At 36.2% G+C, this 23981-nt stretch overlaps 1 protein-coding gene across 6 annotated transcripts in view; it reads left to right on the forward strand.

Annotated features, from left to right (window-relative positions):
• Positions 1-23981, forward strand: part of LOC121734252 (lachesin-like) — an 86747-nt gene that overhangs the window by 18845 nt on the left and 43921 nt on the right. For all 6 annotated transcript variants that reach the window (XM_042124733.1, XM_042124739.1, XM_042124735.1 and 3 more), the window contains exons 3-4: positions 9992-10116; positions 15602-15806. In XM_042124733.1, coding sequence (XP_041980667.1) covers positions 9992-10116; positions 15602-15806 — 330 coding nt within the window. The remainder of the gene's footprint in view (positions 1-9991; positions 10117-15601; positions 15807-23981) is intronic.

Genomic DNA, 23981 nt, shown 5'->3' on the forward strand with positions numbered 1-23981 from the left:
CAACTGCCTAGGAATCAATTTCCTCGATGGTACATTGTAATTTGTACAGTTTTGTTGGCATTTAATAGCTATCATAAGTTTATTATCTGTTCAACTAAAATCATCGCATTGCGTGATTAAAGCTTGCTCTCTAATACGCTATTATATCCATACATATATCCATAATATTATTCTAAGGGCCTGTTTCACCACTTTCTGATAAAGTGCCTAATAGGCTATTCACAACTTTTATGACAGATTCTCCATACTTGATCTGTCAAGTTAATTGGTGGATAGCCTTATCAGGAAGTGGTGAAACAGGCCCTAAATGTGAAATTATTGTGAATAATTATAAATGCGAAAGTGTGTCTGTCTGTCTGACTGTTACCTCTTCACGGCCAAACCGCTCAACCGATTTTGCTGAAATTTGGCATGGAGATACCTTGAGTCCCGGGAAAGGACATAGGATACTTCTTGTCCCGGAAAAATGTGCGGTTCCCGCGCGATTAACGGGTTTTGGCGCAACGGAGTTGCGGCCGTCATCTAGTAATATATAATGTTACCTCTTCATAAGTGCGAAGTGTGTATGTCTGTCTATTACCTCTTCACGCCCAAACCACTTAACCGATTTTGCTGAAATATGATATAAAGATACTTTGAGTCCCTGGAAAGGACATAGAATACTTTTTATTCCGGAAAAATGTATGGTACCTGCGCGACAAACGATTTTTGACGCAACGGAGTTGCGGGCGTCATTTAGTAGTAAATATGGTGGAGAATTAATAAGCTTCTAAACTTACAGACATTCTTTGACGACCTCTATGGCTCAGTTGGTGGGCTGTTGGTAGCTCAAGCCGGGGGTCGCGGGTTCGAATGCCGCCGACGGAACGAAAGGTTTTCAAAGTTCCTGGGTCATGGAAGTGTATTAAATATCATATAATAAAAATCTTAAATATAATTATGTACTTATAGTATAAAAGTATTAAATATATTTCCGTTGTCTGGTACCCGTAACACAAATCCTGCAGGTACTTAGCACGGGGCCAGACTGCCGTGGTGTGAAGCGTTCATAGATATTATTATTATTATTCTAACGGTTTACATCATAAATTCTACATATAATATTAATCTTATAGAAGTGTTCCCTGGAAGAATTTTATTGCCAATGATTTTCTCCGGGCGCTACAAATACACTCCGCACCGCCCATCAAAGATATAATAATCATAGTGCTCGCTAACATATACAACATATACAGCTTCTGTCACTTTTATGTCACCGTAAAACTACGTGATACAAGTTTTTTGTGGAGTTTTTGTACGTTATATTATGATATTTATGGATACACCTAATAATAAAAATTCGTGATTATTAAAAGGTGGCAATAGCAAAACGCGAGTAGAATATTAAAACTAGATTTATTTTAAACATTCTGTTAAAAGTTTAAGGGCCTGTTTCACCACTTTCTGATAAAGTGCCTAATAGGCTATTCACAACTTTTTTGACAGATTCTCCATACTTGATCTGTCAAGTTAATTGGTGGATAGCCTTATCAGGATGTGGTGAAACAGGCCTTTTATGAATTAAATGTTTCCCTTAATTTAGTTGTGTGTCAATCGTTTATCACGCAAGAACCGTTCATTTTTCCGAGACAAAAAGTTTCAAGTTCTTATATTGGATCCAAAGTACATCCATAGGACATTTATAGTTAAGCAGTTTGATCGCAAATATTATGTAACAATCAGAAGGATAAAATAGACAGACAGACACATTTTTTTTCTAATTTCTGAAGGAGATATAAAACTACAATCATACTCAATACTATAAAAGATGCTAAAAATACCACATGCTAAAATTCTACACTAACACTGTAGTGTCTACATAACTCTACATCAATGGTACTGCATGAATTATTGAAATGCAAAAAGAACTTCCAGAGCGGCAAATAGGAGGTTTATTTTCACGTTATTCTCCAATTCTAATTCTTCTTGCCTCAAGTAGATTCAGTCTGTATCGTCATTTTAATTTTCCGCCAGGGATTGTGGAATATCTTGAGTTTTCTCGATTCAATGAATCAGATACTATTGAGTAGTAAGAATGAATTTAATGGGCGGTAAGTCTTGTTAAGGTTGCTTTTTTTCCTTACTAATATTATTAAATGCGAAAGTTGTCAATAATTATGTTACTTCTTTACGCCCAAACCTCTTAACCGACTTTGCTGGCTATGGATATATATTGATTCCCGGGCAGGGGCGGATCTTGAATTTGTGGGGCCCTGGGCTAATACTGCTCAGGACCCCTACCTAATTACTTAAGTAATTGCCATTATGATAATCAAATTAAAAAAATAAGAAAATACCTCATTCCCCGTTCCGTTTGATAGATGCGCACACGGGTTGATTGATCGCAGTGTTGCCAACCTTATGATCGGTTTTTTTTAATTCTAGATAATTTTTATTATTGACAATATCGTCCATTGATTTCAGTTCGGTTGGGGGCCCTCTGTATTCGCAGGGCCCTGGGCTACAGCCCAAAAAGCCTTTAAGTAGATCCCGCCCCTGTTCCCGGGGACTGGCAAAGGCATAACTTTTTTAGTGTGAACATTTTTCTGACATTAAAACATTACCTAAACTTGAAATTCTTGTTCCAAAATCTTACCCAGAGTTAGAATACTTTTCTAGCTTTAAATAGTCAAAAATATATCACGTGTGAATATACTAGCACATCCAAAACTGCTTCATTATATTCCGCACATTATTTATTCAAATCACATAATGGCGTGGAAATCGGTCTATATTTAAATTCAAAAGCCAAACTTCACGGGCATGTAAAGGTTGCGCCGCTGCCAACCGACTGCAATCATTGACATGAATAAAATTCGTCTCTTGGATCTAGAATTGTGAAGATTTAGTGTTATTTTCAAGTTTTTTATCCCCTCCCAAGCAAAGACACTGTTTTGATTGTTTCAATAACTTAATCATAACTAATCAAACGTTTTTTAAGATTTTATCCGCTGGAAATAACATTATATTTTAATTTTTTTATAACCACCTTGATGATAGAAAAATTTAAAATTTTTTGGTACATAAAATTGTGTTCGTCAACTTCTCTTTTAACCGTTTTACTTCAACAACAACAATTATTGTCAGAGTCGACCAGTCAATCAGCTTTACCTAATTATAATATTATATTCGTGTACAATGTACATAATCCGTAATATAGAAGAAAGGAAATTGCTTTAAAATATTAATACTATACAGTCATTTAATAACTGTTGTGTAACATCATCCCATAAAAGTTAAGATTGCATTTTTAACTCACGAAAATATTAAAATCCAGCGTAAACTCAAATCTCAAAACAAGCTATTTCATCTCCAAAGGGACAGTAGTAACTTTTATGTGTGTGTAATATCGTTGAGGGCGCTATGAAATTTTTACAGCCCTTTTATTGTAATAAAGGTATTGTAGCGCTTGATACAAGGATTTGGGTGTGATTGTGTTTTTGATTTCGTTTGTTTCGAATTCGACGAGAAAACTCGCGTGGATTTACCAAAAATGTCGTGTACTTTATCATGAATAAGAGTTTATATACATACTTATACATGCTAATATTATTATAAACGCGAATGTGTGTATGTCTTGAACCTGTTCACGCCCAAACCGCTGAACCGTCTTTTTAGGGTTCCGTACTCAAAGGCTAAAAACGGGACTCTATTACTGAGACTTCGTTGTCTGTCCGACTGTCTGCCTCCAGGCTGTAACTCAAGAACGGTAAAAGTTGGAGAGTTGAAATTTTCACAGATGAAGTATATCTGTTGCCGCTATAACAACAAATACTAAAAACAAAATAAAATTATTATTAAAGTCGGGGCTCCCATATAAAAAAAACAGAACAATTTTCGCCTATTTTCCCTCTATAATCGTACGAAAACCATCGTGCGCGAGTTCGGTTATTAAAATTAAACTCATTTAAAATTCAAACTGCATTTTAAATGTATCTAAATTTTATATGTTATACATCAAATTTGCAGGCAATTGAACTTACTTTAAATACGAAATAATTAATTTAAAACCACCGGAAAACTGGTCGTTTATAATCCATCTCTTAGTCATATTACAATCTCGCGGTGTTAACAATCGAACAGTGACATATATTTCTGTTCAGAAATACAAGATATAGAATAATACTAGATGACGCTCTCAGCTCCGTTTTTTGATTTAAAAATTGATATCTAATGCCTTTCTTAGGACTCAATGTCTAATAATCTACGCTAGCCAACAAAAAGGGTTCAGCGATTTGGGCGTAAGATGTAACAGACAGACAGACAACCTTTACATTTATAATATTAGTATGGATTTTATTTTACACAAACTCAACATCCTCTTTACACAGGGAAAGAAGATTAAACCTCGCGCATCAGTCCTAAAGTCTGTTTTAAGTATAATTAAATTATACTCATTTATAAATGGCTCTAAGTAACTCGGCTTCTACTTGAAAACTTTGTTACCTCGATAAAGCCTGGCAGGCAATAGCGAGCTTTAAGTCCACGGTGATAAGAGCCATCTTTTACCCGGTGTGATGTAAAATGACACAAAATAGCTTTTATCAAAAGTGGTCGGGGGTACCTAATTACTGTATGAAGTACACGGGTGCAAAACCATTAACAAAGCAGCTTAATTATGAAATTAATTTCATCGACAAAAATTGATACTCCAAAATTTAAATAATAGCTCTAGGTAATGGCGGCCATACACCATGCTTCCTATCGTCCAATCAGCATCAGTTAGAACCACTGACCTCTATAATACACTGGACAGGCGATCGCTATCAATAAAATATTCCTATTTGAAAGTAGCCATATTGGCGCTGATTGCTATGTGAAAACAGTAGTGCACTTGGAACTACTATTTTGCAAATGGCGGTTGTCATTTTCTATATAAATTAGTTCACAGTACGCTCACCGCGGCGCTTCAAATCGGCACAAAGAATAGCTGTCATTTTGTACGGCATAGCCTGTCCAGTGTATTATAGAGGTCAGTGGTTAGAACTGACAGTATGCGGGAGTGGATTGGCATGACAGTTATACAATCCACTCCCACACACTGTCAGTTCTAACTGATCCAAGCGGTAGCGTCATGCCGATTGGACGATAGGAAGCACGGTGTATGGCCGCCATAAGGTTAGTATCTACAATTAATGTTTTTGTCAAACTAAGATACTAACCGCCGTACTCAGATACATTTAATTACGATTAACCTTCAATTTAATGAAGAGTTTGACAGATAATGTATGGGGCTTATGTCAAAATTTTGAATTGTTTACAATTAAGTAATTAATGTTCCACTCTGAGTTACTAAATTATAAATATCTCTATAGTATTTAAATATATAATATTAGTTATCATAAAGTAATATTTGCATCAATACTAAACAAAGCTGAAGGTCAATCTTCAACAAAAGGACTAAAATACTCCTTAAAAGCTAACTTTTGTCTCTATATCTATAGACAAAGGTTTAAATAAGTCAATCTACTTATTTCTTTCATCGTACTTATTTATTTTGTTTCCTTGTATTTATTAAAATAATGTAATATTATTAATTTTCTTCTTTATTTTCGTATTTAAATAATAGTCCATGGATAATCCATACTTCCATACTAATATTATAAATGCGAAAGTGTGTCTGTCTGTCTGTCTTCTGTCTGTCTGTTACATCTTCACGCCCAAACCGCTGAACCGATTCTGCTGAATTTTGGCATAGAGATGCTTTGAGTCCCGGGAAAGGACATAGGATTCTTTGTGTTTTGAAAAAATTTTGGCGCAACGGAGTTGCGGGCGTCATCTAGTTATTAATAATATGCATTTTTTTATTGTAGCATTAAAAATAATATAATAATGCTAGCGACCCGCCCCGGCTTCGCACTGGTATAAAATATATTATAGCCTATGTCACTGAAATAATAACAGCCCTCTTTTTGGTCGAGGGTTAAAAATCATCCAACTGCGAGTCGGACTTGCGTACGAATTAATATTATTATGTTTTTAGTATTTGTTATCTAAGCGGCAACAGATATACACAATAATAATATGTGAAAATTTCTGATGTCTGGCTATAGCGGTTCTTGAGATAAAGCCTGGCGACAGACAGACAGACGGATAGATGGACAGACAACGAAGTCTTAGTAATAGGGTCCCGTTTTTACCCTTTGGGTACGGAACCCTAAAAATGATTAAAATCGATTCAGTAGTTTTTAATTTAAATAATTTATATTCACTACTACCCGTGGCCAACCCATGTTTGTTAAAATGGTATGTATCGAGGAAATGAAAGGCTTTATTATTATTATTTATTATTATTACTACCCGTGGCCCGCATTGGTCGGTACTGCCGCAAAAGCTACGTCCCGCTATTTTTAAATCTGTAATATCTTCGAAAATATTAATTTAAAATTTAATCATAATATTATGTTGTAGAGGGCCATAATCAATAATGTATTTAAAGTAAATAAGGATTATTGCCGTATTGGTCAAAATCGCTTCGAAAATTAGCCATTATTTGAAGTTGAAATTAAATGACAAAAAAATGTTATTGTGGGACATTCATAAGAGATATATTTACCTATACCATCGCGGAGTTTTCTGTAGACCTTTTCAATTTGTACAAGGTATTAGTGATACCCCTCCCGCGAGTGCACCCCAGCATTGGTAGCGCCAGCGCCCACTTCGAAACGGGCGTAAATCGCAATATTTTAATTTCTCCATAACTTCTAAGCTAAACGTCCAATTTTAATCATTCAAAGACCAAATATAATCTACATAAACTGTACTTAGTGATGAAATTATTTATTTTGATAAGGATTATTAGTATAAGTAAAATAAATGCGTTTAAATGTAGTCCAAAAAAATCAAATTTTTTAAATAAAAAAATGGTTGTTGTGCCTCACTTGACATAGATAGGTATAGTGTGTCGCGGACATTTTTGTAGATATTTATAAGATCTACATTTACTTAGAACATTGTATAGTTCTATCTTGTATAGTTTAGGCAGCGTACGCAAAATAAGTAAATTTTCTGGTTGTTTCTGAAAAACTGAAATATCTTACGGAACCCTATATTTTCCAACATAAAAAGTAGCCTATGTTACTCGTAGATAATGTAGCTTTCGAATGGTGAAAGAATTATTAAAATCGGTCCAGTAGTTTTCGAGCCTATTCATTACAATTAAACAAACAAACAAACAAAGTTTACCTCCTTATAATATTAGTATAATTTATACTAATATTATATTTAGTATAGTATAGTATTAGTATAGTATAAATATTGTTAAACTATATGGCCTATACTCCCGGGAAGGTTTCTTTGTTCCGTGAAAATTGTTATTAGTTTAAGCGAGTCTAACAAATTTTAAAATTCATTTTAATTATAAAGATATTAGTAAAATGTTGAATATCCCTCTTTAACAAAGTTGATTGAACCCATTTTGTGGCTGTCCAAAATATCGGTTTTCCTAATTATTCATGTTCGTATGTGTAATTTGATCAGAGTGGATATTATATCTATTGTATAGTGTAACAAAAGGGTATTTCTATGTAGTAGAATAGTTTGATGATACAGAATTTGTTTATCACAATAAGAATAATAACGTTTATTTTCAACCACCGACGAAAAAAAGATATGCTATAAGTTTCGCAAATGTGTGTGTGTGTGTGTGTGTGTGTGTGTGTGTGTGTGTGTGTGTCATATGATTAAATGGTTGAACCAATTTTGATATAGTTATTATATTTGAAAAGATAGTATAATTATGATCGAGAGTTTTTCTATTGGTAAATTTCGAGAGTTTTTTAATCATTTATTTATATTATGTTATACAAAAATATGGTATGGTACAGTAAGATGGTATTGAAAAGGGGAATGCACAAAACGAGACCAGACAGGTCGGCCTGCGATCAATCCGATCAGAGAGCCGAGACAAGCGGCAAGCGATCATCGCCAACGCCACAAAATGTATGGGATTTGACATTTGTATTCGCTAGCGCTAGCGAAGCGCTGACTATGTTATGTCAAATCGCATACAATTTGTTAGCGTTTACGATAATCGCTTGCCACTTGTCTACTAAGGCTGATCAACCGGTCTCTAGATTATAGAAGGGCCTAGGAATATTAAAAACTAAGGAAGAGTAACTGTGTCAAAAATTTGTCCACGAGTCTACAAAATGTGAACCGAATACATGCATACTTTATGCATGTATCCGGTACACAATTTTGTCTTTATTTCGTAAATTTGAGTCTTAGTGTTTCGTTGCTATTGCCATAATATTTCAGTGTGCGAAAAGGAACCAAATTCAAACGGTTGAAGTATTGGAGGTTGTAACGTTTCCTTAGTTTTTATTATTCGTAGAGAATGGCCTTAAAATATTTTTAGCTTTCCAGACCTAAGCCGTTCTTTAAAGCTTCTTTATAGAATCGGCGATCAAAAAGGTGTGGAAATAACACGACAAGCGTCGAATGTCAACTTTATATTATCGATCGCAATTTCATTTATTTTAATCGACGATTGTATAAAGAAGCGATAAAGAAAACGTGTTGCCTAAAGCGCCTGCTTTATCTATAACAGTGTGGGTTAGACAAGGATCTTGTTTGTCTATTATAGTCTTAGACGGTATCTATGTTAATGAGATAGTCTCCGTTGTGGCACCGTACCTTTATGCAATGTTACCTTTGTTTGAGACGAGTACAGAAATTTCAGAATTAAGTCTTTAACATAAGTACAAGCATTCCAGTCATATTTTAGGGCTTTTATTCTGCTATAAATGTATTTTCTTTATAAAAACACACACACTTATGACGTAACGCACACAGTATTAATTTTATCAATGAGTGTTCGCGTGATTATAATATTTTTTGAAGTTGTAAACATAACAAGTTTTTTTTAATCTTTATTTATTAAGAGGTTTTTATACATAAGTACATGACAACCCCATCTTATAACATAACAAGATGCTTTTAAAAATATATTTTAACATCAAAACTAATTTTCGGTCATTAGAAAATACAATTAGTTATTTATTGGTATTACTTGGCGGTCGATTAGAACAGCTATTTTGGTTAGTTAGTTGTAAGTTTGTTACAATATTTATACCAGCCTACGCCGAATAATTTATTGAGGGTTTGTGATCAAAGCCTTCATTTTCTCCGTCTTGTTTTATAATTATTACCTTTATATTGTTGCGAGCGCCCATGGCCTTTATATTGTTGCGAGTGGGTAGATATTTGGTTCGTATTCGGAGAGGGAGTAAGTTCGATCCTGGTAGGAGGCGTGTACCAATGAGACATATTTTTCAAATCTCAATTACACACGGACCTTTGTACGGTGTAGGAAAACATCACGAGGAAACACGTACATGGTTGGTCCCAGACGTATTGACCTGCTCATTCCTTTGGACTATGTTGCGAGAATGCTGTAATATTATGTGCTAGGGCAACCATACGTACGTTAAAAATCTTGCCCCTAGGTCTACGTCAAAAAGTTTACCAAAAAAAAAATACATACAGCCGAACGTATTACCTCCTCATTTTTGGAAGTCGGTCAAAAATCAAGTCAAACCGTACAAACTCAAAGAATTCCTATAATGTATGCCTTACATTGTATTATAATTATAATAATATTAAAAAGCTGGAGAGTTTGTTTGTTTGAACGCTCGAATCTCAGAAATTACTGGTCTGATTTGAAAAATTATTTCAATGTTTGATAGTCTATTTTACATTAATTATCGAGGAAGGCTATAGGGCATAGGCTTTATACTATTATTATTATCAAGCGAGCAATAGGAGTGAAGATACAGAGGAAAATGTGAAAATATTTTAAAGTGCTTATCTCACGAACTACTGGAGCAATATTGATGTGATTTAGCACATACAGAAGTAAACCACGTGAGACATAAGTTTGCCGTGAAATTCCTAATTTATGCGGGCAAAGCCGTACGAAAAGTCTAGTAATAAATACATTTTGTTACAGACTCACAGACAACCAAGCGGTTTACAGAGGAGCCGGCCTTCGAGCGGCCGATCGGCAACCACACGTTCTTTCTCGGGCGGGAAGCGGTGCTGGGCTGCTCTGTCACAAACCTCGGGAAACATAAAGTAAGTATATAACATTAACCTACAATTATTAAATAAGCAAAGACCAAAGACAATTAACGACCTCCGTGGCTCAATGGTTAGAGTACGTGTGGCAACTCAAGCCGGGGGTCTCGGGTTCGAATCCCGCCGACGGAACAAAAAGTTTTTTAATGTTCCTGGGTCATGGATGTGTATTAAATATGTGTATGATATAATAAAAATCTTAAATATTATGTGTATTGTATAAAATATGTATTAAATATATTTCCGTTGTCTGGTACCCGTAACACAAGTCCTTCAGGCTTCAGGTACTTAGCACGAGGCCAGACTGACGTGGTGTGAAGTGTCCATAGATATTATATTATATTATTATAATTCAAAACATCTTAAAAATAATAATTATCTTAACAAAATTTTAAAAGAACTTACCTACTAGTCTTCACTTTAAATTGTAGACTGTGACTGTCGTCTGTATCAAAGAAAATTCCTTTTTTTATGTAATAAGGGGGCAAACGGGTCACCTGATGGAAAGCAACTTCCGTCGCCCATGGACACACGCAACATCAGAAGAGCTGCAGGTGCGCTGCCGGCCTTTTGAGTGGGAATAGGATTACAGGGTAGGGGGAGGTAAGGAAGGGAATAGGGAAGGGAAGGATAGGGAATTGGACCTCCGGTAAACTCACTCACTCGGCGAAACACAGCGCAAGCTCTGTTTCACGCCGGGTTTCTGTGAGCCCGTGGTATTTCTCCGATCGAGCCGGCCTATTCATGCCGAAGCATGGCTCTACCACTCTAGTCTTCAACCTTTTATGTTTAAAACTTGAAGACCCTTACTTTTAACGATAATGTGTTGACAAACTTTAAACGCCTTTTTCAAATCTCTATACGATAATATACGATCGTTATTCAAAAAACAAAAGTCATAGAACTAAAGCGATTTCAAACAGCTATTACGTCTTAGAAGTTAGAACACACCGAAAACTTTAAATTGCATATGAAACTAATTGTTCTTAGCATAGAACATAGAACAAAGACGTATAAATATGCTGTTAACAAGCTAACGTAGGTCGGAAGATCGTTCCGCTAACTTAAATTAAGCTGGACTAAGGATTGTTGTAAGTATCTACTTGTTTCATCTACATTAGTGTTGTGGAGAAACAAAGGTTTCGTAGTTATAAACACCGAGAGGTGGCTAAGCACCTCTACCTTCCAAAAAAATTCTTAGGCTGATGTAGGGTCAATTATTCAGACCAAAACGCGACGCGTAGATGTATTTCTAAATTTGTATTGAATCGACAGACTTCAATTGCATGAGACGTCAATTCAATACAAATAGAAATGCATCTATGCGTTGCGACTTGCGTTGGAGTCTGAATTATTGACCCTTAAAGCCAGTCCACAGTTCGCGTTGCATCAGCGTTGCGTCGACGCAGCGCTGCAGTATTGCGTTGTTTTACATACAAATAACCAAGGTGTTCACACGGCGCGCTGAGTCGTGACAGCAGCGCGACACACACATAACGGACGGTAGTCGAGACGAAGCGGGAGGGGGTGTTGACGTTAAGGGTTGATTCAAACAGCAACGCGACGCGTAGATGCATTTCTAAATTTATATAGATTTGACAGATTCGCATGATGTCTCACGCAATTGAAATCTGTCAAATCCATACAATTTTATGCCGCGCTGTGCCTCGCCTCGTTGCGTTGCGGTCTGAATTGACCCTAAGACTGCTTTGTAATAAGGTTAATAACGCTGCGATGACGCAGCGCCCGTGTGGACGGCTATGCGTCAAACGGCAGCGCTGCATCGACGCCACGCTGCACTGACGCAACGCTCGTGTGAACATGAACAGGCTCTGTCGCGCTGACTGACCGTCGGAGCTGACTTCGAAAATGAAACATGAGCCTAAACGCTATTTAAAGACCCCTAAAACCCCTAAACGCTATTTAAAAATGCTTTCTACTGGTGCATTAAAATGGTGTCTAATAACATAAGAGATCAGAACAATGCAGTATTACATCGCAGTATCAGTAAATGGCACGAATTTGATTTCAAGAACAAGGCTGAGTCCAGGTGCTTTTAAATATTATAATATTAAACACTGGTTGTTGTGCGTGGCTCCGCCGTGTAAGTACAATTTTTAAACTTCACCCCGTCTCACCCCCTTAAACGGGAAGAATTTCGTTTTTTTTTTTAATTTAAGAACGCGCTTACTGAATTTAAAGTCCGTTGATGTAATTGACATAATTTATCAGTAAGTGTTAGGTTTTAAATCATATTATAATGGGTACAAAAAAGGTGGCTCTCTCCACTTTTACATATTTTGAAAAAATTAAACGCAAAAAATCGTTAAAGGTACAATTAATATTTTTTGTCATATTTGCCTTTATGCCCCACATATATTGTGTAGGTAAGTTTTATTATTCGTAGTGGAGTACCCTAGATAAAATAATTGATTGGATCCTGAGAATATTAAATTGGAATCCTTTGTTCCGACAAACGACAGCCATCGTGTTAATAAACATTCATTAAGTGTCGAATTGCTTGTCTCTAATTAGTATCGGCTATCGCAACTATTATATAGTTACATAGATAGATTTACCAAGAGCTCATAGTGAAATGTTAGGAATGTAAGCTTTATGTTTAGTTTATGTAATAATTTACGTTAAACCTTAATAATATAATTAATTATCTCGGTATCGATAAATATTTCGTGATTACAGGATGTTAAATGTAATGGTAGATGTTTTGATTTCCGGGAGATTGATTGTAGTGATACAATTGTATAGAATACATCCGGTCGGGGAAAATGAAGGCAGATGCCGTTGACGTACGGAAAAGATGGCAGGCTAAAATCAATCTTCAAGAAACATTAAAGTCTTAAATGCATGATTATGGAATATTAAGAGCATTTTGTACGTAACATGGAATATTAAAGAGTTTAAACAAGTATTGAAGTCTTTGATAATAGGAATGTGTTAATAGTTCACAGGTAGATTTTGAATTTCCTCAGTATGGTTTGATCTTTTATAACTGTACACGGTATTTGGATGAAAAACAGCCTTTAACTATATTGTGTCCAAAGCCTAGACTGTTGGTCTTTCGAAGACCAAAATCAATTCAGGAGTTTAAGTAAAACTTTAACATACACTCACTCAATCAATAAGATTAGTAAAGGTTTCGATTTTGTGTTAAAACTGTCAAGCGACTTTAGTTTCACTCTTAGAACAACGCTTAGAAGAATTTTATAACTATGTTGTCCTGCTACTTTGGGATATAATATGATAATAGCATCAAAACAGCTGAATTTAACGCAGCCCGTGAAAAAAGTTAATGTGCTTTTTAAGTTACGCCTGTTTATTATGTTTAATCCAGTCGTATCTACTTTTGCGTCCAAAACCACATCTCACATCAAGGTAATAAATATTATTTTTCTGTAATAAAGCAAAATATGTTTATCTTTCGTATAATGAAAACAAATTAATGTAACAATTAGAGAATGCTTTCATGAACCTCAATCACAGAAAACAAATTGGGTTCCGCTACAAACAATAAGAAGCTAAACAAAAGACAGTAATCGAAAAAAAAAAAAACAAAAGAAATCGGGAGGGTGTGAAGGAACACAAAAGATTCCGGAACACGGAAGTAGAAGTCTTCGGAGCGACGTAGATAATGAAAACAGTAGGACAAGTAATGAGTATAAAGTATTCTGGTGTGTGATTATTAATATTTTAAGACGAAAAATATTATTGATGTTGAGTTCTTTTGTGCCCGGTTTCTAAGGCTTATTGGCAGAATTTTGTCTTTTATTCAATCAATCAAAAACGTTGTTAATTATAATATATTTTCATGTCAAAAACAGTTATAGTCGAATGAACCACCGTAAAAAAGCTAGTTGAATTTTATGTGCTTTCTACTCTTGTGACTTTAGAGCCAGTCCACACGGCGCGATGCGTCAGCGTTGCGTCGACGCAGCGTTGCCGTCTGACTCATCGCCACACGGGCGCTGCGCTATCGCAGCGATAATATTACGAAGCAGTCTTTACGTCAACACCCCCTCCCGCTTCGTCTCGGGGGCTGCTGTCCGTCATGTGTGCGTTGCGACGACGCATCGCGCCGTGTGAATACCTTGGTTATTTGAACCTGCGTTGACGCAACGCTGACGCAACGCGGTGACAGGTGTGGACTAGCTCTGCTCTGTTAATTTCCCGCGAGGTCATGTGGCTAAAACATCTTTCCAAAAACTTAAAAAAATATATTTTCGCTCCATCGATCAGGTATAAAGGCTGCTAAAAATATAACGATATTGTTTATTCTCAACACATAATGGTCGCATGTCCGGTAATTGATTCGGTGGCGTTTCAGCCATCGCTTGTAACGATCACGGTTAAATCACAGTGACAGCCCATTATTAATTTTACGTAACGATTAGAAGTTAATACGGCGATAAGCGAAATATTTACTTAGAAGTTGTGACTTGTTTCACTTTGCATTTTGTTCACTAAGTGGATTAAATGTTTTTAAATACAGTTTTGAAGTGAAACTTCTTTAGGCGCGTTGAGAGTAAAATATCGAGTCAATTCTGACCGCAACACGACGAGGCGAGGCGAGGCGCGGCACGGCAAAAATTTGTATGGATTTGACAGATTTCAATTACGTCAGACGTCTTGCAAATCTGTCAAATCCATATAATTTTAAAAAATGTATCTACGCGTAGCGTTGAGGTCTGAATCAACCCTAAGTTTCACTTCAGACACGTGTGCTCGGCACACACGCTCTTTTTGTGTTTGTAAATCATTGATTATTTTTTTATAATTGTTAAACATTTTCCTAAATTTTTTCAATGGAAAAATAATTAAAAGTAAAGCTTAGCATAATTTAGTATCTACGAAGCCTATTTTATTTCTATTTTTCCTAAATACATTATACAACTCACTAAATTAACGATTTCAATACATAACCAATATTCAGGAAAAACGTCAAAAATCAAGAAGTTTCATACCGATTCTCCCGCTCTGTGTCATGTGTTATTAAAATTCGAGGCGCAAAATGCAGCTGATTCTGCCGTGACGTCACACGTCAGTACTAATCGTCGCTGCCCCAGTTACGGCACAATTTGTGGTGCACTGTTCATATAATTACAGGGAAAACTTCATTGGATCATGTGAAACTGGCTTTACAAGCTGTAACAGCTTTGTCAGCGTATTCAGCTCAGTAAACGTTTTCCTTTCTTCGGTAAACGTTTTTAAAAATAGAACTGGAATTATTCCCGTAAGTAACTGATACTATATAGAGCCTATCATGGATGTCCAAAAGGTGTGAAACTATGTGAAATTACACCCTTATCCATGCCCGATTTGGCTGATATATAGGATGAAGATCCCATTTTCTACGGTATCGACGTGTATGAAGATGGTCTGTAACAGTTAGCAATTTGAACATTGATGTTCAAGCATCCCTATCCAGTATCCACATCAAAGAGACTAATCCAATCTCCTCTTCCAGGTCGGCTGGCTTCGGGCCGAAGACCAGACCGTGCTGACGATGCACGAGCGAGCGGTCCTCGGGTCCAGATACGCCGTGAGCCTGGACTCGCCGAGGACTTGGCAGTTGCGGATCAGGCCGCTCCGGGCCGAGGACCGCGGCTGCTACATGTGCCAGATCAACACGCAGCCGCTGACGTGGCAGATCGGCTGTATTGATGTGTTTGGTGAGTATCATAATAGACTTAAGGTCATATAAAATTGCAATAGGCAACGCACCGTCGTGGGCAGCAAGTCTGTCTATTCAATGTGTATGTACCTGTGAGTTGCAGTTGTTTTGGATAACCTATTTAAAACGTACCGTCATGCTAATGTGAATTGACAATTATTAGATGTGGCAGGTATTCCCCCAACGCAAAAAAAGGTATGGACTGATAAATAGATGCCATATCTAGATATATCTAAGTTTCTTCTCAGATTGTAGCTACAATATGGATACTTTTCACAAATACATATTGCACTATCAATCAGGTTGGCGCTCTACTATAAGTTAAAAACCATATAATATTGTGCAGACATACTTATACAAGGTGTAACAAAAATAAGTGGTAATAATTTAGGGTGTGTACGTGTCCCTTGTAGAGAGTTCACTGTGAAAGTAGCAGCGCTGAAATACCAAATTTTTTTCACTTTTGTATGGAGAAACTCGTGACGCCGCGCTGGGGCGCTTGCCCATACAAAAGTGAAAAAAATTGGTCTTTCAGCGCTGCTATTCCCTAAATTATTTTTATCATTTATTTTTGTTACAGCCTGTATAAATACGCATAGCCATGCAATCGTTGCGGTCACTAAATTGTTTAAATATTTTATCCGCAAACACAAACTTCGTCGATATTTTTCGTTGTTTTACACAACTTTACTTCCGTATTTTCTAAGACTAAGCACTAAACTAATCCCGTGTTGTGTGTTCAGAGGTACTTACAACTAAAAATATTGTTCTCGTTTAAGAAAATTACTCCGTTCGTTAAATATAAAAGTACCCTCTTGAGTAGATTAACCATACGTGTACTCGCGCTTAAAGTGCCTTAAGTGGTTATCAATAAGTAAGGAGTGTTCTTGTTTTGGTCTCCAGGGACGCAAGAATTTAGATACTTCTGTTTTCAGAAGATTGTTAACTCGGATAATTATTATAAACACACTTTTTGCAAAATACTACACTACTTCTGATCACGTTACCTTGATAAGTATTTCGTATTCGTATATACTTTTTTTGATCTGAATGTACAATATGTGACCTACCTAATACGATTTTTAAAAAGTTAAAAAGTCTCGAAACTCTGTTATAGTACTTATAAAAATATAATAAAGCCTACCTTCTCTGCCATCGTGTTAATCTAGAACAAAGAGAATTGTTTAAAAATTTAAATACACCATAAAATAATACCAGCACAGATAATAGAGCAATTTTTAACTGTGTGTTTTTAATAAATAAATAATTGGTTAATTTAACTATTGGTTAACTTTTATTTGTAGTGTACACAGTAGCTGTAAAGTGTAAACTAGTCGAAATGTTGGGATGAACTAAAATGGAAAAATAAAACTAAAAAAGTTTAATATTTGCAATCAAATTCACGATAAATAATACTTAATAGTTAAAAAAAAAACACGCTTTTTTATTTTAACAAATTATTTCAATCATTGGCTCTTAATACGTATGCAAAGTTTTGAATTAATTAGACTACTGGAGATAGGTAAAAATCGTACTCAAAGATTACATACATACAACCCAAGTTAATAAAAGTGTGTAAAATAATAATTGACATACTTCACTCACACATTAGTAAATGTATATACCTCCTTATCGATTTCGATAACGGCGACCCCAGAAATTGAATATCAATGATTATGAGCCCCGGACCGAACTTGGTTTTGAATGTCCTATCACATGTGCGTAGAGTTGGCCGGCAGAGTTGTAAGTATAGATAGATTTAGTAAATATTTACACAACGAATTATTAGCCATACGAAGTCCGGTTGTCTTTGTCTGGCATATTGGAAACGTCACATCACAAAGACAGCAGACTTTGAGGCGTATAATAAAATAAAATATAAAAATAAATAAAATTTATGATATTTTGATTAGAAAGGTGATTTATATGTTAGCCTTTTTTTTCCACTTCGCCAGAGGAAGATTGTTTTGTACCCTCGATGAAAACAGAGGGTATAAGTTTGACGTCTGTCTGTTTGTCCGTGGCAACGTAGCATGCAAATGGAAAGACTGATTTAATCTAGTTTATTTGAAAGCTAATGTAAGTTTCGTCCATGTAAACATGAAAATTGTGTTGTTTCTCATACTTCTTAATTATCAATACCTATTGTTTTATTGTTTCAATGGTATTAAGTAATGTGTATTAGGTACGATTATTTATGTATATTTTAGGTCATTGACGTATTTTATCTATATTTTTACCGTTATTTGATGGGGCGGGAGGGAAATGAATCGATCGGCGGTTCACCCAGCATTAAATATTCAGAGCACAGGGTCTTGGTGCGGCCATATCTTTTGTTTGTATAGATGTTTGTAACTAAAGAACGGGATGGCGCATCTATGCAGACAAATCTTGCTGCTTGCTGCAAAACATTTCTCTCATGCACCTGCCATACACTTTCTTCGATCTGTTTTTTTGTGAAATAAAAGTCTTGTCTTTCGTCAGATTAGGAAAAAAAATACTATGGCAATCGTGGACTGCCAACTGCCAAGGTAAAGCTATAATAGGGATGACGACAAGGTCAAAGATTAGCTGATTTTTTAAATAAAATACAGACATAGTGATAAAATATAAGTATTTTCAAAATTTCAGCTTCATAACTTATGTATTTTTTTTTGTTATGGGCCTTCAAAGTTGGACCGTCAAGTCGATTTTTTTAATAAAATGCCTTAATTTGTGTATACCATTTGATAAGTTATGCATGAAACCACTTTCATAAACGCAATATTTAACATAGTTATCGAACAAACTACCTAAGCGTGACGTCACAGCTAGGTAACATATTGTATGGATATCTTGGAGAGTTTTTAAGCTATCAAAGTCATTTTTTCACCGATATTCCTATTTTTGAATGGTCCTTCACTTACCAACAAGAAAAAAAAAAATCATCATACGTCTAGTCACATGCTCACAAACACCGTGCCGAAGACAGCCGAACTGAAACGACGTTAGACGGGTGTTAGGTTTATTTTCGTTACGGAATTACTTTATTATTCAGTAGCTTAAAATATATCACGGAAAAGGCTTTGTATAAAATATATTCTTTAGTAAGTATTATTCGAATTACTGCGTCTCATTGAATTATTTAATTTATACAGTAAGATATAAAATACAATATTCACAAAAGAACAACAAAATGTAAAATTGACATCGCCGTAAATAATACCAATACTGTGAAGTATACGAGAATCTCTTGTAACTTCCTTTCCAACTTTCCGAGGGAATGTTTAATGTTAAATTTTTATTTCCTTTGAGTCCGACGCGAGTGTCGCTGGAAATTTTATTTTATGTAATATGTGTTGCTCTTGCCTGGAAAATTGCTTCCAAACGGTTCTGGTTGTTGCTATTTTAATTCATGTGTTCCTGGTACTTTTATGTTTATTCATAAAGAATATTATATTTTTTTCTTACACAAAAAACATGCGATGGGTACGCGGTACGCCATGTTTAATATAATGTTTTGTCCTTGATGGCTTACAACATATTTAAAAAAAGTTACCTAATGACTTAAAATTAAATGGGTATACCAAAAATATATTTTTACAATAATTTATTTTGTTTGGATGTAGATTTTGTATTACACGTCATTTTATATGTTTTCTTTGTCGTAAAACAAATTAAAAGTAAAGTTTAAAATTTTATACGTGCATGTTAAAAATTCGAAATGGAGACATCGGACAAAAACTGGTAAAATATTCGGAAATCGAATCCAAGAATTAAAGTAATTTATACTCGGAAAACTAAAACAAGTTTGCGACACCTGGCTGAAAATAACCGTAAAAAACTAATCTTACCCCGCAGACTTCGAATATGGAACAAGTTTAAAATTGAAAAAGGAACGCAAATCGCACAAATAAAATTGCCAAACAAGTTTTGCGGTTGGCATACAGTTGGCGTATGGCAATTGGCAATTGGCATACGTCGAGTGAAATGAGAAAAGGTAATTTGTGACGTAATAAAGTTAGTTTTGGCTTTTTGTCAGGACTCGCGCACGAAATGTAGTTTTGTCGGTGACAATAGAATAATGTTTGTTGCTTTTGAAGAGTTATCTGCACATTTCGTTATGCGCTGTTCTCTTTGTTAGGTAAGAATGTATTCTATAACAAACATCAGAGCTACTACTAATAAATATTTTAATGCAAAGTATAAAAAAGGGTACCGAGACGATCAAGCACCTTGTCGACAAGCACGTAGACTCGTGTAGCTAGCTCAAAAAGTTTGATGCGCCCGTCAAGAAGCTTGATCCAGCACAGCAAGTGGTGTTTATCTATCAACCAACCGCGAACACCGCCAAAACGCCGCGTCAAGCCGTCTCGTCAAGCAAAAATATAAAATCACATCAAGCGCGGAGCAAGTACGTAAATGCTTGACTCAAACAGCAAGTAAACATTGTAAATGGTCAATATGTTTTAAGCTAGCAAAACTCTACGTGCTTGCCGTCAAGCCGCTTGATCGTTTCAGAACCCCTTAACTATTCAATATCCGGTATCTTTGTTTGTCATGTCACATGTGACATCATTAAAACCAAACAAAGTCAAGCGCATATCGTAAAGTTATATGCTCTATAAATATTTTTGGAGCAAAGCTGGTAGGAACGTCGCTACACTGTTAAAAAGTTAACTACATTTATATAAGTATATTAAACTCAAAGGTGACTGACTGACATGGTGATCTATCAACGCACAGCCCAAACCACTGGACCGATCGGGCTGAAATTTGGCATGCAGGTATATATTATGACGTAGGCAGCCGCTAAGAAAGGATTTTGATCAATTCCACCCCCAAGGGGTTAAAATTCGGGAGGAAAGTTTGTATATAATAATACTTCTTAACGCGAGCGAAGCCGCGGGCAAAAGCTCGTGTACAATAAATTCTTAGGTGATAATTAAGCGCCTTTTGCTGCAGCCAAAAACTAATTCGATTATATCTAGATTCTAGTAGTTCATTTCCTCACGGTAAGTATTGATAGAACCTCTCACTCATTTTCTCGTGACTTTGTATCGTTACTTAGAACTTAGCTAAGTGATCGTTCCAAGAATCGTTTTCTAAGCTTTTAAGCACAGTAAATGTTTTGTGTCGAGTTTTATCTTGCCCCTTATAATAGACGTTGAAGGGTCTGCAGTTGACAATAACAAGAAAGTCTTCTTCGTCCTGAAATATTAGATTTTCTCATACAATTTTCTATATCGTTGCAACGATTTGAAAAATTATCGTAACTTAGAGTGTAAGAAGCATCATAGCATTAAATTCGTTGAAAAACATAATTTAATAATTAAAAAAAGGTAGACGTGAAAAATATAGCAGGCATTGCATTTTCGTCGTGAAGTTTTCCGGAAATTTTGGGATCAATTCACATTGCAAAATTACACGGCGATGCGTTTAAAATGATCCGTACAGAATTAAACTTTATTTAATACAATATTAGAACATACACATTGTATTCACAGCCTTACTGCCTACGTAAGTTTCAAAACATCGCATCGACGCGTCACATAGCAATTACAATAGCAGAGGGCGTTACTAGCTCATGCAGTTAATAATCGGACCAAAATACGCCATGTTTCACATTTGCTATCAGAATTTTGACAGAAACGTTGTCAAACGTCGAACGCGGGCTCCACACACTCGCGGCGCGAATTGCGGCCGCGATCCATGGAAACTACGCGCCGTGAACACGACGCGAACAAATACGGCACTCTACTCTCACAATCTTCGCATTTACGTTTGCGCATTTGAGTAAAATGGACGCTGAAGTCACTGTTGCTGATGTTTTGTCGCGGGCCAAAAAACCGACACCGGACGGGGAAAGCCGCGAAGCGCGAACGCGAAGCCGCGAAACCCTCCACACTCGCGGTTCGCGGCCTTCGCAGGCTTTCGCGCCGTGAGTGTGGAGCCCGCAGAACAAAACTATTTGTTTGCCGTCTACGCTGGTACTGCATCCAGCGTGAAAACATTGCAGTGATATATCCTACTGCCTGACGCCCGTAACGTCGTTGTACCAAAATTCCTGTATCTCTCGGGAACCGTACATTTTTCCGGGATGAAAAGTATCCTAGTACTAGTATGTCCTTTCGTGGGATTCAAAGTATCTCCATACAAAATTTCAGCAAAATAGGTTCAGTCTCGAGGGGACAGAGAGACACTCTTTCGCATTTTTAATTTAAGTATGGATTGGCCTCAAAATGTTTGGACAACAAATATTATTACGATTTTCTCGTAAAATTATACATGTTCGAGCACGTCACATATCAAATGTCCAATTCTGCAGACTCCAGGTTCTGTGTAATTCGATTATGATATACTTGAGCTATTCTCAGTAGTCTGATTTCAAGCAAGCTGGATCGATATTGATAAAAAACGACACCTGACAAAAACTAAGTTGAGTATAATGGGGCCTATTTTTTGTAGGACGGGAAAGTCTGATCAAAGTATTTTTTCATCAGCGGGGCTAAAATAATTGTCAATTTAGCAATTCCTCTCAATCAATTCAGCAAATGAATTGTCAAAACTGTCAAACTGACAAAATATGTCAAATTAGTACGAATTGCTAGACATGAATTGCAAGCAGACTTGCATTTTGCGATTTTAAAAAAATGAATCATAAACACACCGGCAAAATTAGAGGAACATAACAAAATTTTCAATTTTTTTTAAATTGTTCACTGATTTTTATATATTTATTTATTTATTTACTGATTGATTATTAAAAAATAAATTTTATATAAATTTAGGGCATAAAAACGTGAAAAATAGAAAAAAATCAGCAAAAATCAAAAAATTAAGAAAATCTTTGAAATTTCAGTAGTAAGTTTTTAAGATAAATTCTCCATTTTTATTAAAGAAATGCCATGTTAAAAGCGTGTAATGCCTTCTATGGATCTCAAGAGGGCCAGGATACGCCATTCCATGCTTGCATTTTAATAGTCAATCATTTCCTGTGGGATATTCTCCTACTCCTCCAGTAGCGCCAACTCGAGCTCCTGGACACATTTTGGAGCTGGAGTTTTAACTCGTACCGTTCACCCATTGATGTGCCACACGTCTTCAATCGGATCCACATCCGTATCCGGATCCGTAGACCACGCTGGCCTCTCCACCTGGGCTACGCCAGCATCGTTTAGGTAATAATGCCCGATTTTCTTACTCTATGGACGCACATAAAATTGAAATTACTACCTAAAACTGTGTAAAAGGCATACCACGCAGTTCCAGGATGTCGGTGCTATAGCACTGTACTGTCAAAGTACCATCATCTATAATCATCAGCTCCATGCGGGCTCCAAATCATATGCAACTCCAAACCATTACGGAGCCTGCATCATAGGCCACTGTTTCCGGTAAGTTTGATGGCCTGTAGCTTTCCTTATGATTTATCCACATTCTTTATCGCCTGTCAATACAATGTACACAGAATTTGTTCCCATCACTGTACAGCACAAGATTTCACTCACTTGTCTAATTTTGATGTTCACGCGCAAATCTTAGCCTGGCTCTTCGGTGTCCTGTCTCAAGTTTTGGTGCCCTTGCTGGCACTTTTGAGTTTAATTTAACTTCATTGAGTCTTCTTCTTACTGTACAATCACTTATACGTTCATCTTGGACCTGTTCCGACAGGTTTCATGTCTGCATAGCAGTTTGAGGTCGATTTCTTAAGTTTTGTTTCCTTACAAAATGGTCATCCTGAACCATTGTCACCCGATATCTGCCTTGTTCTCGTCTCCGAACGTAAGATCCAGTCTCTCTGAAGCGTTGAAAGTTACGATGAACCACGGAAGCCGACACACCTAAGGCCTGACTGACCGAACGGTAGGTGTGACATTTCTCTGTCGTGGTTACAGCTCTAGCTGTCGCAGATGCTGGGAAATCACTAATTTTGTATCTAAGCAATGTGTTCTTCCAAAAACCAAACAATCAAATGAGCTGAGCATACCTTTCACCCCGCTAAAACGCCATTCTTATCAGGAACACTTACAACGTCAATAATCGAAAAACACTTATTAGGGCATAATTGCTATAAAAACCTGTCAACTTGCCAGTTTTGTTCAATATTTTATTTCTTGAATGAGCTTAGAAGCTATAAAAAAGGCTTTCAGACAGCCCGACCCACTTGAGTTCAAGTTTTGGCCCTTTTTAC

This window comes from Aricia agestis, chromosome 15, assembly GCF_905147365.1.
Source record: "Aricia agestis chromosome 15, ilAriAges1.1, whole genome shotgun sequence".
NCBI classification, from domain to species: domain Eukaryota; kingdom Metazoa; phylum Arthropoda; class Insecta; order Lepidoptera; family Lycaenidae; genus Aricia; species Aricia agestis.